Below are 18,008 nucleotides of genomic sequence, written 5' to 3' on the forward strand. Positions count from 1 at the left end.
GGCCCCTCAAATCATTGCCGTCAGTGGTACCAAAGGAGAGAAAAGGTCCATCAAATAATTGGAAACAACAGGATCATGGCCCCAGCGAATAGGTCTCCAAATTGATGGTCAGTGGCATAGTAGTCCCAAGAGGAGAATATTGGTGTCAGTGGGATTGTGGCATCAAAAAGGGGAATAGATCCTCAAATCACTGGTTGTCAGTTGGATCCTCATCTCAGGTATGAATAACTTCTCACATTATTGGAGTCATGATGAGAGTGGCCCCCAAGAAAGAATAGCCTTTCAGCTCAGTGGTGTCACCAACAGTAGTCCCCCCCAGTGTAGAATAGCCCATCAAATCGTTGCTTCAAGTTGTATAGTGGTCCCCAGGGGAGAACAGGTCCCTCAAATAATTGGAGACAGCAGGATCATGGCTCCAGGGAAGAATAGGTCTCAAACTTGATGAGGTCAGTGGCATAGCAGTCCCAAGAGGAGAATATTGGTGTCAGTGGGATTGTTGCTCTTGGGAAGAATAGCCCCAATATCATTGCTGGCAGTGGGATTGTGGCCTCAAAAGGAGAGAATAGAGCCTCAAATCACTGGTGTTCAGTTGGATAGTGATCTCAGGGACTAATAGCTTCTCACATTATTGGAGTCATGGGGATGATGGCCCCACTGGGAAAGATAGAAGGGAAAAGAAAAAAAAAAAAAAAAAAACCCACACACACACACACACCATTGCTGTCAGTGGGATCATGGGAAAGTAGGTCCCAAGAAAACAGCAGCATCAGTGGCATCGTTGCTCTTGATAAGAATAGCTACACAATCATTGATGTCAGTAGGATCATGACCCCAAAAGTAGAATAGCACCAAAAAAATAAATAAAAATATAATAATAATAATAATATCAGTGGTTTAGAGGCCCCAAAAAGGAGAATAGATGCTTAAAGCAAAGGCATTGGTGGCCCCTCCGAAGAATAGCCTACCTCATCATTGGCATCAGTAGAATAATGCAATCTAGAGGCAAGCAGCCCCTCAAATCTTTGCTGGCCATGGGATCGATGCCCCAGGTGGAAAACAGGTTCTCAAATGACCAGTGTTAGTAGAATAGTGGGCTAAGAGGGGGTGGAGCTGACAATCCAATACAGACAATCAACAACCATTCAAACAAAGAAAACCCACCATGTCATGTGTGACATAAATATGTATGAATATAATACCCAGTATTATACAAACATGGAGGGGGGGGCACTTAAAAAAATAATAAATATACACACATTTTTTTTTTTTTGTTATTGTTAAATGTTGGCTATTGTTGTCCACCATACATTAAAAGAACACACAATGGTGCTCCTCATCCATCAGTACAGGCCCCCGGCAGACATGAATAGTACTTCATATTCTATTAAGATTGGTTCACTCTGCAGGGGCCATTGTTGATGGCATTCCATGATTCTTAGAGGAAAGCAGGTGTCTTTCTTACATCTCCTAGCACATGGGTGACACCATCTCTCCAGCTCTGTCATCTAGTCTTTTGCAGTTTGAAAAGCACACATTCATGAAAAAAAAAAAAAAAAAAAAAACCCACACAGTTTAAAATGAAAGTTTTGATCACTTTAATGGAAGATAAACAGCAGACCAAAGAAAAAAAAAAAAAAAAAAAAAAAAAAAAATACGGTCACAACAGGCCCCCAGCACATACAGTATGTAGTGACCCCAAAAGTAGGATGTGGTGGGAACTACTTAGTCAACGTCCTATCAGCGGTGCTCATACACACGCCTCTCAAGGAACAAACATTCAGAAAAGTCCAGCAATAAAAACTTGACAGGAAGACGTTGAAACCAGACAAAAAAAAAAAAAAAAAAAAAGTAACCCGACAGTGCACTCTGATCCTTTAAAAACTGACTTGTTACCCAAGATGAACACCACAGGTGCCAACCAATAAAAATAAGCACGACGCCTCCCAAAAGCGCTATCCAGCGTTGTCCGTCCTTCCTTCGCCATATTAAAAACCATATTTGAAGAAGCTTAATATACATTTTAAAAATAAGCAGATAAAATAATTCTTAAAATTGTTTTTCATATTTCAGGAGGGGTTCTTGTTTTACTGACAGATGAATACATCAGGTGCCTTTGAGGGATAGCGGCAAGGGCCGTTCTGTAAAGAATTCTTCCCTTATGGAGGCTTCCAAGCGTCTTAGAAGAAAAAATAAAAATAAAATAATCCACGAGTATTAAAACCGCTAGCTGGTAAAAACGTTCATATCTCAGTCTCGGTAATCCTCAGAGCCGGTTTAGGAGGTGCTGGATGCAGACTCTCGATCGTCGTGTTTCAAACGCTTCTTAGCGCGTATTTCATTCATAGCTTCCTCAATGGATCGAGTGTCTCGCTTGTTCGCAACGGGAACTGAGGGAGGAGAAGACAGAATTGCAGTTAAACAATGATGGGGTGAAGACGCTCCGTTTATTCCACGTATTCAGGAAGGCCTGAGTTACATGGCCCTTCTTGATGAATAGTGTCCTCACACATGCAGCATAATATAATTATATATATATATATATAGACATGGGCCTCTGGGAGTGACATGTCATCACGCTTGAATGCCATGCCCTCCCTGATCAATAAACACAACTGCATACCATGTTCCTCCCCAATACTGTCATCACTTGTATGCCATGCCCTCCCTGATCAATAGGTCACCACACTGGTATGACATTGTCCTTCCTGATCAATACAGTCCTTATGCTTGTATACCATGACCCTCTCTGATCAATACTGGTCACTCCAACTGTGACGAGGACCTCTGATCAATACCATCCTCACCCCCTGAATGTAACACCGGTCCCTGTTCAATGCTCTTCTCACACCTTTAAGACATGACCCTTCCTGATCAATACTGTTCTCAAACCTGTATGCCATGGGCCTCCGATACGCTTCTCATAGCTGTATAACCATAATGGCTTAACGCCTGTATGACATGGCCCTCTCTGATCCATACTGGCCACCTCAACTGTATTTTTATTTTTATTTATTTTTTTTTAAATAAAAGGGACCTCTGATCAATACTAGTCACCCCAGATGTATGACATGGCCCTCTGATCAATACCATCCTCACCCCTGTATGCCATGCCTGTCCCTGATCAAAGCTCTTCTCACACCTGTATGATAGGGCCCTCTCTGATCAATACTAGTCATCCCAACTGTAGGACGTGGCCCTTTCCAGTCTATACTGTCCTCACACCTGTAGGACATGGCTCTTTCTGATAAATACTGCTATACCACAGCCCTCTGATCAATACCGGTCATCCCAACTGTAGGACAGGCCTTCTTGGATCGATACCATCCTCACCCCTGTATACCATGTCCCCTCCCTAATCAACAATGGTCACACCCGCCCGCCCACCCCACATGTATGACATGATCACCCCTGATCAATATGGTCCTCACCAATCTTTATTGTCCACACCCCTATGTTAACTGGCCCTTCAGCTACAACACTCTGACCTGAAAGTTACATATACAGGAAAGCAGAACTTCGTGTTCCGCTTCACCAGCTCAGAGGATTAGAGACCAATGGCAGCCCCAAGTTTTGCTCGGCACAGGGCACCTTGGTTCATTCATTAAAATTTAGCTGAAAAAACGCACAAGTTGATCATTTTGGAAAAGTCACGCTTGTTGTCATATCCCTCCCCCCAGTCCTTACCACAGCCATAGGCCTTGTTGGCTTCCAGGGTGTGGGCAGCATCCTTGGCTGCTATCTTCCCGATCAGGTGACTGTATTTGTCCTTGTAGTCAGTGTTGGGGTTGACGCAGGATGGACCTCTCAGAGCATCAGCTTCTGCCTCCTTCTGGGCTTGTTCCTGCCAAAAACCAAGATCAGCATCACCAGGGACCATCAGTTATATGTGGAGAAGGAGGGGGAGCAAGTATTCTAAAAACCAGAGAGCAGCCAAGCACCCCATTCTTGGGAAGATGGGACCCCCCCCCCCCCCCTTAGGTCTGTTTCACCTTTCTTGCATAAGACTGTTTGTACCAGAGTATTGTCCACTGAAACAAAATTGCATTCTGAGCATACCCGTGCGCATGGGCACACCCTAATCACCATGTGTGGTGCCAATTCCCCCTACTGCCTAGGCTCCCCCTGCCTCTCAGTGCTGCTGGCTTCTCTCCTCCTCTACTACCCACCCCCCACGATCCTGAAAGAGGGGAGGCAGCCACATGCTCCTCCATACTGTCACAAGTCTGATGGACAAGTGGTGGGATAGTATGTAATGGGGCTGGGGGCACTTTGATCATTTCGCCTTGAGTGCTATAGGACCTGGACCAGAAAGTGTGACTGTTGGTAACAGTTTCCTTGTAAACACTCGGGGGGGCTTAAGTTTGGAAAGTGCAAAATCAGGTGCTGCTCAAAAAAAAAAAAAAAAAAAAAAAAAAAAAAAAACTTTGACAAATAAAACCTGGAAGCCAATTGATTTCTATAGAGAGCTGTGGGAGACTCCACCATACCTTTAATTTCTTCTTCTCCTCCGCCTTTGCTGGGTCCCACTCCTCCCCCTTCCGGTACGCTTCCAGCTCCTCGTCACACGGAGCAAACTCCTAGAAAGTGGAAATCTTCATGAGAGGTCGGAGAGAACACACAGTCATTACCAGAAGCAGCTAAACCAAAAAACACTCACCTTCTTAAAGATCATCACGTATCTGCTCTCCTCATCCTCTCCAAAGGAAAATGAAGTCAGACCGGCCACCTCCACCACGTCATGTCTGTACAGGGAGAACAAAACTCATGAGCGAGCGAGAAAGAAAGGGAGCGAGTGAGCGGGAGATAAAGGGCTATACTAACAGTATGCTGCGCTCAATCTTCCCCATTGGCTGAAGCTTCTTCTTGGTCTGTGTGCTGTCCTGTATGAACTCCGACACCACCTTCTCCATCTAGAATAGAAATAAAATGCCCGTGTCACCAGGACGTCAAACTCATGTCTCCTATATATGTGTCACCCTGCATGAGGAGGGTAGGTTGATGTTGTAGGTCACTCACCCGTTTCCTGAACTCCAACTTCTGTCTCTTTTCATGTTCCTGCATCTTCTTGAGGCGAGCAGCTTGCTCTGTAGACAAACATGGTGGTAAATTGCAAGAAGACAACATTCAGTACACAGAATACAAGAAGTCTGATTTCCCATTTCGAAATATAAAAAGATACATGGCAATCCCCCGCCAAGTTCTCTGTGAAATATAAAAGATATAAGGCAATTCCCCGCCAAGGGCGGGGGCAACCCTCCCACCAGCGCCAAGGGCAGGGCAACATTTCATTTCCCCCCCTTTATTATACTCCCACTGATGCCAGGACACTCTAAAGGAGCAACAAAATGGCACAAAAAAAAAAAAAAAAAAGTTTGGAGACCCCTACTTTAGGGAAAGCGTACCAGAATGCCCAGTGTAGAGCCCCAAATTAGCCACTAGGTGCCACCACAGTCAAGGTCAGGATCCCTTGCAGTGAGAATAGATATGTAGTTGCCTAGGTAGCTGCTAGAGGTCCCCAGAGTAGGGAGTAATGCGTTACAAGTAAGGTGTTGCCTGTCTCAACCCTTTAGGAACCCTTGAAATAAACTTTCTAGTCTGAGGGATCCCCCTTGCTAAAAAAAGTTACTAGATCTACAACTCATGATACATTAGTGTGATGGTCAGTGGGACGATTGCTCCTGACACTTGTGGACATTGATAAGACTTATCCTCTTAGGGCCGGTTCACACTGCAGGCGAGGCGAGGCGACTCCGACTTGCCTCGCCGCGACCTGCCGCGGCCTCAGCGGCGACTTGCAAATGACTTCTGTATAGAAGTCAATGCAAGTCGCCCCGAGGTCGCCCAAAAGTAGTACAGGAACCTTTTTTCTGAGTCGGAGCGACTCGAGTCGCTCCTCTCAGAACGGTTCCATTGTACAGAACGGGGGCGACTTGCGAGAGCGAGGCGAGTCGTGTCGCCTCGCATCGCCCGCTGTGTGAACCGGCCCTTACAGATAGCAGAACGAACAAAAAAAAAAAAAATACACCCCACACACAGAATGCTGTCAGTGGGAAATTATCGGAGAGGTAGATATTGCTCAAGGAACCCTGCCCCCATGCAACCTCTGGAGGAACCCTGGTTGAGAAACCCTACCATAGAAGGCAAGGTAGTGCCAGCTAGAGGTCGACCGATATGGGTTTTTCTCTGGCCGATGCCGATATATGATGCCGATTTTTTAGGCCGATTTTATTTATTTTTTTTTTTTTTTTAATCCCCCTTGATCCAACACACCTTTCCCACTGGGGCGTTTTTCAGGCGCTTTTGGGCTAAAAATAGCGCCTGTAAAGTGCCTGCAAAATGGCTCCCCTGCAGTCTGTGTGAAAGACAGAGTGCTTTCACACTGAGGCAATGCGCTGGCAGGATCTTAAAAAAAAAAAAAAAAAAAAAGTTTTGCAAGCAGCACGTTTGGAGTGGTGTATACCGCTCCTCCACCACTCCTGCCCATTGATATGAATGGGCACCACTGCCGAAGCGCATGCAATGCGATTTGGCAGCAGTGCTTCATGGGCGCATTTAACCTCTTCCTTGGCCGCTAGCTGGGTTATATGTGCCCCACTAGCAGCCAAATAGCACCGCTAAAATGATGGTAAAGAGCCGCTAAAACTTGCGTTTTACCATCAACGCCTGCCCGCTCCAGTGTGAAAGCGGCCTTCATAAGTGATACAGAAAATTTCTTACATTTATTAAACAAAACAAACCTCCAATTTACTTGTATGTATGATTTAGATTAAAAAAAAAAAAAAAAAAGGGCTAACTTTACTGTTTTTATTTTATTTTTTAAATAGTGTATTTTTTTCCCCAAAAAAATGCATTTGAAAGACCTCTGTGCAAATGCCGTGTGACATAAAATATTGCAACAACCGCTATTTTATTCCCTAGGATCTCTGCTAAAAAAATATATAATTTTTGGGGGGTCTAAGTGATTTTTCTGGCAGAAAATACAGGATTTTTACTTGTAAGCAACAAGTGTCAGAAAAGATTTAGTCTTTAAATGGTTAAACTGAGAACTTCTACACACAGAGATGATTTCATTGAAGTGTAAACATTGCATCTTTCTGTTCTTTTCTTGGCAGCCTGCCCAGAGAGGAGGAAGACGTTTCTATGGCAACTTACACTGACTTCTATTACAGAAGTCATTTCAAAGTCCGCTGTAGTTCTAAATCGGCTTTTTATCAGCACAATCGGCCGATGACGACCATTTAAAAAACGGCAAATATCGGCCGATATATCGGTCGACCTCTAGTGCCAGCCTGGTTGAGAAACCCTACCATAGAAGGCAAGGTAGTGCCAGCCTTGCCCCTGCAGGGCATTTTGGGAACAGGGGTCTGAAAAAAAAAAAAAAAAATCTGGTGGGAGTTCGATGTTGGTAGCCATGGGACGTTTTGCAAGGACCAGGCCACAGCAAAAAAAGGTAAGCCTTGAGGCTCCAGCTCTGGAAGCTCCCCCTTGGAGAGAAGACTGAAATAAAAGCTGTGTAGGCCTTTTGGGACTGCTGGCAAATGCCCTAAAAAAGGTACAGGCTCCTCAACACAGAGAGAGGGAGAACACACCCTTTTCTGATTTCTCACCTAGACAATGTAGCCAATACCAGGACAGGTTCATCTAGCGCCCAGGGCAAGAATGCGGAACTGCGCCCCTCCCCCACTGTTATTGCATGACATTGAATAGGTTTATTGCCCCGTGTCCATTCTCTGCCCCCAAGGGCAGCTGAGTCTCCCCCACCCTGTGTTTCCGGGGATACCTACATCATGCATCTCAGTAAGCTTCAGGGATAAGTTGAGCATGCTGGACACGTGCAGTGGAAGTCAGAGGCCGGATGCCAGGAAGTGGAAGAGATAGATGTCCTTCTGATCTTCTCACCATGGAAGATGGGGGGTGGACATGCAAGAGGATGTGGCAGGACAGTGCCAGAATCATTGGTCAGAGAAGTATGTCATTTCAACTCAACCCAGCAGACCAAGCAAGACAGAGTTAACACAATTAACTCCAAGTGAGGTCATCAGGTACCCATCCTATTGGCTCCTGATCATCAATATGTGACCTAAATGGGCTCTGGTGCCCAAGGAGTAGGTGGGACTCCAGATCGGTCTGTCTGTACTATATGATTGGTTTCATAGTAGAGAGGTCTGGAATCCCCTCCTACTGGCCTTGGGCACCAGAGCCCATTTAGGTCACACATTGATGATCAGGAGTCAATAGGAGGGGTTCCTAATGACTCCAATACTAGGAAACCAATCACAGTACAGAGATCTGGAATCCATCCTACTGGCCTTGGGCATCAGAGGCCATTTAAGTCACATTCTGATGATTAGGAGCCAATAGGACGGGTTCTTAACAAAATTAAACGCCAAGTGAGGTCATCAAGAACCCATCCTACTGGCTCCTGATCACCAGAACATAGTCTCTCTCTCCCCCCCCCCATCATCATCGGTGTTCCCGGAAGGAATAATGCCCCATAATGTTCATTACTTTAAAACGAAAGAAATTGCATATTACTTTTTTTAATTTTATACGATAAAGACATAATAAAGACAATATTTGGCCAACTAGTCGATTATGAAAATAACGGTTAGTTGCAACCCTACATTGTACTGAGATCATTAGGAACCCATCCTACCGTCTCCCGATCATCAGTATGTGACCTTGAACTGTCAGCACCGGTGTGTCACGAGGAAGGAAAAAAAAAAAAAAAAAAAAAAAAAAACACACCACACACCCACGCGCCATTCTAAACACCTTGCCCTGAAGGGTGAAAAAAAAAAAAAAAAAAAATTTGCAAGCCAGAGACTCTTCCTTCTCCTAACCTCCAGATGGGGGCGTCCTCTGGAAATGAACAGGTGCTGGGTCAGGCTGTTATTGGTGTAAGGCCCCAGGGTGGTATGGTGGTGGGTCAAGGGCAAGCCAGGGGTGCTCCCGCATTGGTGCCCAGAGAGGATCATCCAGTAGAGCGAGAATGAACACGAACACACACACACACACACACATACATAAACATTATAAATATTTTTTTATAATAATTTAAAAAAATTATGATATCACAATAAAGGTTGGGGCTCCTCCCACACCACGTGGTTGCTGGTACACAGGAAGGACACGCAGTCCAAGGGACGCAGCCAGGGCGCTGCACAACTCCAGAATTTAATTTGAGGCTGAAAATCCTCATTTGAATTTAAATAAAAATTGAATAAGATTGTCCTCGACTCCATGTGGTCTTCTCTGTCTGCATGACCACCATTAAAACTCCCTCACTGGCCCTTAAACTATATAGGACTGGCAGTTCCAGCAACCAATATGGAAGCAGCTCGCTTTCTTATGAGGCGGTGACATTGGCCTACTTCCGCCCTCTCTCCTCCATTCCCACACCGCTGCTTTTTAAAAATTCAACATAAATAAAATGTATTTGTCACAGATTTCTTAATACTGTATTAAATTATATAAGCCGAGTATACTGGTTAAAAAAAAAAAAAAAAAAAATTGTGAAACGCAAGACTCCGGTAGGTGTAAAAAGATGTCCGCTTGCCGCCTTCAGACTATAGGCTTAGCGTGGCCAAGATCGGGTGTGCCAAGATGGCCGCGACCAAACGTCACTAAAGGATTCCCTTCATGCTGGCTTGTAGTTATCTGATAGAACACCTCCTCCAATCCCACTGAAGGACACGGCAATGCGTCAACCAATCACAATCAAAGTGCGCCACGCTTCGGGCAGATAGCTAGCCAATCAGCCATGAACAGGAAGAAGCGTCTCTTCTGGATTGGCCGGGCTATCGTCCTATAGTAACAGCCAGAGTAAATCCCTCCTAGCGACCAACCAACCTATGGAAAGGTAACAAACCCCCCTCTGGTTGGTCGAATAATATGACGGACAAGCAGCCCGGCCAATGGAGAGAGGCTCTGGCGCCGGTTCGGCGAGAGAAATAAATAAAAAAAATATAAAAAACAGCGTGTAGCGCCACCCTGCGGGCTCAGTGACCCGAATAACCGGGGCCAGCCGAACGCCTCCAACCCCTATCATGTCACCGGGCTCACCTCGGGCCTTCCGCCGACTCTCCTGGTCCCCGACCTGAGGCGGCCGCTCCATGGAGCTGAGAATAGAACTTAGCAGGTCCGCCATCTTGGATGCTAGAAGTGGCCGCGCGCCCGCCTTATATAGGAGCGCGCGAGCCTTAAAGCGCCAACAGCTGTGGTGGGACGGGGGATGGGGGGGCCTTACAGGGGCAATACAAAGTGGGGCCACCACACTGTACAGAAGGAAACACACAGGGTGACGACCATCTGTACACCGCTAAACCCGTCATAACAAACCGCAATAAGAGTATTTACATTGTAATACATGTTTAACCCCTTCAGTACTGGGAACTTTTACCCCCTTTCGTGGCCCAGGCCAGCTGTCGCGCTTTGAACGACAACTACTCAGTCATGTTACACTGGACCCACATGTAATGTTTATTATTTTACACACGCAAATAAAGTTTATTTTGTTGTTATTTAATCACCTGAATTCTGAGACTTCTCTCCTCCATGTAAAAATCATATTTTATTTATTTTTTTGCTAGAGAATTACTCAGGACCCCCAAAACATATATATATATATATATATATATATATATATATATATATATATATATATTTTAAGCAGAGACTCCAGGGAATAAAACGGTGGTCGTTGCAACTTTTTACATCAGGTGGTATTTGTACAGCACATCTTTTTCAAATGCTTTTTTTTGGGGGGGGGGGGGGAGGTTCAGGAATAATAAAAAAAAAAAAAACAGTATTATGCTGTATTACAGATGTTACGCTAAGTAAACAGATACCTAACATGTCACACTTTAAAATTTCACGACAGAGTACCACATGGGGAGGGGACTGTACCACACACCGAGAGGACACGGGGGGGACTGTACCACACACCGAGAGGACACGGGGGGGACTGTACCACACACCGAGAGGACACGGGGGGGAGGACTGTACCACACACCGAGAGGACACGGGGGGGAGGACTGTACCACACACCGAGAGGACACGGGGGGGACTGTACCACACACCGAGAGGACACGGGGGGGACTGTACCACACACCGAGAGGACACGGGGGGAGGACTGTACCACACACCGAGAGGACACGGGGGGGAGGACTGTACCACACACCGAGAGGACACGGGGGGGAGGACTGTACCACACACCGAGAGGACACGGGGGGGACTGTACCACACACCGAGAGGACACGGGGGGGACTGTACCACACACCGAGAGGACACGGGGGGGAGGACTGTACCACACACCGAGAGGACACGGGGGGACTGTACCACACACCGAGAGGACACGGGGGGGACGACTGTACCACACACCGAGAGGACACGGGGGGGGACTGTACCACACACCGAGAGGACACGGGGGGGGACTGTACCACACACCGAGAGGACACGGGGGGGGACTGTACCACACACCGAGAGGACACGGGGGGGGGACTGTACCACACACCGAGAGGACACGGGGGGGGGACTGTACCACACACCGAGAGGACACGGGGGGGGACTGTACCACACACCGAGAGGACACGGGGAGGGGGACTGTACCACACAGGGAGGACACGGGGGCGGGACGACTACCACACAGAGAGTTGTCAAGAATTGGGAATTCTAAGGATATCTGGGCAGTTGCTGAGGCTGCTCCCTAGATATCCACACCCAAAAATGTTTGTTGAGGGGACTATTGCTGTACTAAATAAATAATTCATAGAAGACTTTGTTATAAAAATTTACAAGTAATTTAATAAAGGCAAAAAAATGAAATCCATCAAAACTTTCATATTGCTAAAATCATATACACCACAATTTAATAAACTACCGACGGGTGGCCCCGTAAGGTTTCTATTGAAGAGGGGTATAGAAACGTTTCCTCTACCGGTTTTGCGGCGAACTGCTTCTTCAGGAGGATAGTCTACAGAATAAATAAAAATATTTGCAAATAATCAAATAGCAGTGAATCATATAATGACATAACAAGATTTACAGTAATTTAAATAGTGAGGGGATCAGCTCACCCACAGAGGAGGAGGCAGTAGATCACAGGACCCATCGGTTTTCTCCCACGGCAGATGAAGGGGATTGTAAAGGACTCTTCAAATTTAAACAGATATATATGATATGAGAGTTCAAGTGAGATGAGACATTAACCTATACACACCTAAAGAGCGATATATAGGTGGAAAGGGATGGAAAATAGACTGTGTGCATATTGGCTGTAAAAAGAGCCTATAAAAAGAAAGTGCTTAATTGTGCATCCTAAGGTGTCCTAAGCAAGCAAAAAATTACTAAAGAAATTGACCAAATTGGGAATAAAAGGAAAAAGAAATAAAGAGTCTGTGGAAAAGGGAAACCACCACACAGAATAGGGTAAAAAGAATATAAGTGAAACAAGTGTGAAAGTAAAGGCCAAACATACCGTCTGGACTGTATTATCCAGTGCACACCACCCATGTTCATAGAGGGAGATCGAACAGGGCAACACCATAGTAGCCAAAGAATATAAATGTATAGTGTCTTCTATGAACATGGGTGGTGTGCACTGGATAATACAGTCCAGACGGTATGTTTGGCCTTTACTTTCACACTTGTTTCACTTATATCCTTTTCACCCTATTCTTTGTGGTGGTTTCCCTTTTCCACAGGCTCTTTATTTCTTTTTCCTTTTCTTCCCAATTTGGTCAATTTCTTTAGTCATTTTTTGGATGTTTAGGACACCTTAGGATGCACAATTAAGCACTTCCTTTTTATAGGCTCTTTTTACAGCTCCTATGCACAGTGTCTATTTTCCATCCCTTTTCACCTATATATCGCTCTTTAGGTGTGTATAGGTTAATGTCTCATCTCACTTTAACTCTCATATCATATATATCTGTTTAAATTTGAAGAGTCCTTTACAATCCCCCGCATCTGCCGTGGGAGAAAACCGATGGGTCCTGTGATCTACTGCTTCCTCCTCTGTGGGTGAGCTGATCCCCTCACTATTTAAATTACTGTAAATCTTGTTATGTCATTATATGATTCACTGCTATTTGATTATTTGCAAATATTTTTATTTACTCTGTAGACTATCCTCCTGAAGAAGCGGTTTGCCGCGAAAACCGGTAGAGGAAATGTTTCTATACCCCTCTTCAATAGAAACCTTACGGGGTTACCCGTCGGTAGTTTATTAAATTGTGGTGTATATGATTTTAACAATATGAAAGTTTTGATGGATTTCATTTTTTTGCCTTTATTAAATTACTTGTAATTTTTTATAACAAAGTCTTCTATGAATTATTTATTTAGTACCGCAATAGTCCCCTCAACAAACATTTTTGGGTGTGGATATCAAGGGAGCAGCCTCAGCAACTGCCCCGATATCCTTAGAATTCCCAATTCTTGACAATTATCAATTAGGATGATGGTACTGTTATATGTATTACGTATATTTTGTATTTGAGGCTATACTCAGTCTATGGCTATACCACAAAGAGAGGAGGGGGGGACGACTACCCCAAAGAGAGGACGGGGGACGACTGTACCACACAGAGAAGACACGGGGGGACTGTACCACACAGAGAAGACACGGGGACGACGATGACTGTACCACACAGAGAGGACACGGGGGGGACTGTACCACACAGAGAGGACACGGGGGGGGACTGTACCACACACTGAGAGGACACGGGGAGGGGACTGTACCACACACCAAGAGGACATGGGGGGGACTGTACCACACACTGAGAGGACACGGGGAGGGGACTGTACCACACACCGAGAGGACACGGGGAGGGGACTGTACCACACACCGCAAGGACACGGGGGGGACTGTACCACACGGAGAGGACACGGGGGGGACTGTACCACACCGAGAGGACACGGGGGGGACTGTACCACACAGAGAGGACATGGGGGGGGACTGTACGACACAGAGAGGACGGGGGGACTGTACCACACAGAGAGGACATGGGGGGGAACTGTAACACACAGAGAGGAGGGGGGGACTGTACCACCCAGAGAGGACACGGGGGGGACTGTACCACACAGAGAGGACACGGGTGGGGGGGACTGTATCACACAGAGAGGACAGGGGGACTGTACCACACAGAGAGGACGCGGAGAGGGGAGGGACCTCAGTGCCACACCAATGCCAAGAGGCCCACATATATAACTTTATTCTGATAAAAGTCAGGGGGACAATCCAAAAAGTAGCCAATGTGTTTAAGGAGTCCAAGAGCACCCCCTTCACCAGGGCATGATTAACCACAATGTGAATAGACACAAAGTCAACTGGATCTTTAATCGTATTTTTTCCAGTGTGATCGCACGCACCGCCCTGGTCAGCAGCTGGTTTGGCAGCCAATCTGAAAAGCGTTGGCTACTTTGTGGATCGTCCCCCTGACTTTTACCAGAACAAAGTTGTATCTGGGCCTCTTAGCAGTGGTGTGGCGCTTCAGTTTCAGTTACATCTGCATCACCAGGAGATACTTTCCATTTTTCTTCTGGTAGTGGTTTGATACAGAGAGAGGTAGTGTGTCCAAATGTAGGCCTTGGACCAGTGTTTCCCAGCATCTACTCTCATGTACCTCCCCTAACAGGCCGTGTTTTGGGAATTTCTGTTAGATAAAATGGCTGTCTACCATAAATATCTAGCCACCAGTGTCTTCAAAAATTAACACTATTTTAGTCAACTAAAACAATTCAGATGACTAAAACACGACAAACTAAAACGGCATTTTAGCCAAAAGAGTATGACTAAAACAAAATCTGACTTCACAGTGAACATTGCTAGCCACCGATGTAAAGCAAGGTGAGGGAGATCCAGAAAACATGACCCGTTGGTGGGGTAATTGAGGACTAAGGTTGAACTGATTTGGAATCACTACCTTAGATCACTCCCTCCAAAAACTGCTTTCTTAGAGCCAGGCTAGCCTAGGCCAGGCCATCTCCAGTGGTGGCTTCTGCTTGTAGGCCATCATTGTCAACACAACATGTAGCTTGGAAATTACCAATGGGGCTGCTGTTGTAGAGATGCATAAACTTTCAAAATTTCATAAGGGTCCATTCAGAGTTGTCCCTTTTAACAGAGACCTAACATAGTCATAGATAATTGTTGTGCCTGGAACTGGTCTTTCATAGTGGTTTGAGATTAAGGCTTAACCACTTCCAGGCCGCTCTCCATCCTTATACATCGGTACTTTGAAGGAGGATAATGTTGTTATGGCAGCAGCTAGCTACCATAACCCCCCCCCCCCCCCCCCAGTATCCTCTTGTTCAGCGGGCGGTCCGGTTTAAGATAAAAGTGGTCTCTGCAGCGGATTCACCGCAAGATCACTTTTATCGGTGGCGGGAGAGGGGCCTCCCCCTCCCACCACGATCTGGTGCCCTCCACCGCTTACCAGAGCCGTCGGCAGCGGCGGAGGCGATTGGCTCCTTCCTGTGGCCTGAAATGGAGATGAGTGAGGGGAAGATGGCCCCCACCCTTCTCCATATCATTGCAGGGCAGAAACAACATCAAAACGTCACTTCTGCCCATAGCTCTTAAAGGGCCTTTTTTTTTCAAATTACTTTTTTTTTTAATTGCATTTTAGTGTAAAGAGGTCTTTTGACCCCAAATCTCATATTTAAGAGGACCTGTCATGCTTTTTTTTTCTATTACAAAGGATGTTTACATTCCTTGTAATAGGAATAAAAGTGACAGTTTTTTTTTAAAGAGTGTAAAAAATAAATAAAATAAGAATAAAACATTTTTTTTATTTTTTTAAACGCGCCCCGTACCGACGAGCTCGCGCGTAGAAGCAAACGCATACGTGAGTAGCACGCACATATGAAAACGGTGTTCAAACCACACATGTAAGATATCGCCGTGGCTGGTAGAGAGCAATAATTCTAGCCCTAGACCTCCTTTGTAACACAAAACATGCAACCTGTAGAATTTTTTTAAACGTCGCCCATGGAGATTTTTAAAGGTAAAAGTTTGTCGCCATTCCACGAGTGGGCGTAATTTTGAAGCGTGACATGTTGGGTATCAATTTACTCGGCGTAACATTATCTTTCACAAGATAAAAAAAAATTGGTCTAACTTTACTGTAGTCTTATTTTTTAATTGTTCCAGAACAATTGTAGTACCCTGTAATACTGCTGCGCGAATATGGTGTGACGGAAAGTATTGCAATGACCACCATTTTATTCTCTAGGGTGTTATAAAAAAAAACGTATAATGTTTGGGGGTTCTAAGCAATTTTCTAGCAAACAAAAAATGGATTTTTGAGACAGCTTACCTGTAAAATTCTTTTCTTTGAGTACATCACGGGACACAGAGCATTTTTTCATGACTATCTGGGTTATACGCTACCTTTAGGTGTTTGGACACTGGCAACCAATAGCAAGAAGGTTCCTCCCATATAACCCCTCCCATACAGGAATTACCTCAGTTTTGAAAGTCCCAGAAAAGAGGGGTCCCTGTGTCCCATGATGTACTCAAAGAAAATGATTTTACAGGTAAGCTGTATCAAAAATCCACTTTTCTTTATCGTACATCACGGGACACAGAGCATTTATTCATGACTATCTGGGATGTCCTAAAGCAATGCACCTGGTGAACGTGTGAACTGAAGACCAAGCGGCTGCCCTGCAGACCCGAGCCATAGAAACCTGTCGATGCACTGCCCATGAAGCACTAACCCCTCTAGTGGAATGTGCTTTTAGGTCTCTAGGTGGAATCCTGTGCCTCAACTCATACGCCTGGAAGATAGCCTGGCGAATCCACCTCGAGATAGTTGAACTTGTAGCTGCCTGTCCTTTTTTTGGAGCCTCTGGCAGAATAAAGAGAGTCAGTCTTTCTGAATGGGGCTGACATACTTAAGTAGACCCTGATAGCCCTCACTACATCAAGCGAATTAAGTAACCTTTCTTCCCTAGACTTGGGATTTGGGAAAAAAAAAAAAAGGGAGGGTAGAATGATGTCCCGATTTAAATGAAAATTGGAAACTAGTTTTGGGAAGAATTCCTGACGAGGGCACAAGACTGCCCTGTCCTGATGCAGAACCAAGTAAGGCTCTCTGCATGAAAGGGCAGCCAACTCCGACACTCTTCTGGCCGAAGTTATGGCCACCAAGAAGACTAATTTTCTTGTCAATAGGACTAAAGGAATACGCTTAATAGGTTCAAAGGGTAGCCTCTGAAGGGCTGATAGTACCAAATTCAAGTCCCAGGGGCATAACGGTGGTTTAACCGGCGGCCTTAGGCACGTTACTCCCTTAACAAAGGTACGCACCAAAGAATGGGCTGCAATTGGTCTCTGGGAAAAAAACAATAAGGACAAAATTTGACTCTAAATTGTGGCTAAGGCCAACTTTAAGTGCACTCCTGCCTGAAGAAAGGCAAGGATTTTAACAACTGTATATTTACGAGGGTTCCATCCTTTCCCTTTGCACCAGGAAATGTATGATTTCCAGACCCTGTAGTAAATGTCCCTAGAGACCGGCTTCCTAGCATTTATCAAAGTGGACAAGACTGAATCCCTGACCCCACAGTCTTTTAATACCCTGGCCTCAATAGCCAGGCCATCAAATTCAGCGACCGTAAAGCAGGATGGAATATGGGTCCTTGGGACAACAGATCCGGACGGAACAGAAGGAGCAACGGGTCCCCTACTGCCAACTTCACAATTTCCGTGTACCTGGACCTCCTGGGCCAGGCTGGGGCCACCAGGATCAGCAGTCTTTGTTCTTCCTGTATCCTGCTCAGCAGATCCGTCAGAATTTGAATTTGAGGGAAGGCATACAGCAGGGAGTAGTGGTGCCAAGGAACCACCAATGCTTCTGTCCCAACTGCAAGAGGATCGTTGGTTCTGGACACAAATTTGTCCAGCTTGTCATTGAACCTGGATGCTAGGAGATCCACATCCGGGGTCCCCCAATGTTGACAAATTTGGAGGAAAACCTTGGGATGAAGGGACCATTTCC

The 18,008-nt window shown here is 45.6% G+C and overlaps 1 protein-coding gene across 1 annotated transcript; it reads right to left on the reverse strand.

The window, feature by feature from the left end:
* Positions 1–1,571: 1,571 nt before the first annotated feature.
* SPAG7 (sperm associated antigen 7) lies at positions 1,572–10,186 on the reverse strand. Its single transcript, XM_077470853.1, has 7 exons — positions 10,066–10,186; positions 5,017–5,084; positions 4,822–4,910; positions 4,658–4,742; positions 4,488–4,577; positions 3,685–3,841; positions 1,572–2,387 (listed from the first exon to the last, which is right to left on the reverse strand). Exons 1-7 carry the CDS (start codon positions 10,148–10,150, stop codon positions 2,275–2,277), a joined length of 687 nt encoding a protein of 228 aa, XP_077326979.1. The 5' UTR covers positions 10,151–10,186; the 3' UTR covers positions 1,572–2,274.
* Positions 10,187–18,008: the final 7,822 nt, after the last annotated feature.

This window comes from Lithobates pipiens, unplaced genomic scaffold (assembly GCF_037356315.1).
Source record: "Lithobates pipiens isolate NorthernLeopardFrog02 unplaced genomic scaffold, aLitPip1_a1.2 Scaffold_8, whole genome shotgun sequence".
NCBI lineage: Eukaryota > Metazoa > Chordata > Amphibia > Anura > Ranidae > Lithobates > Lithobates pipiens.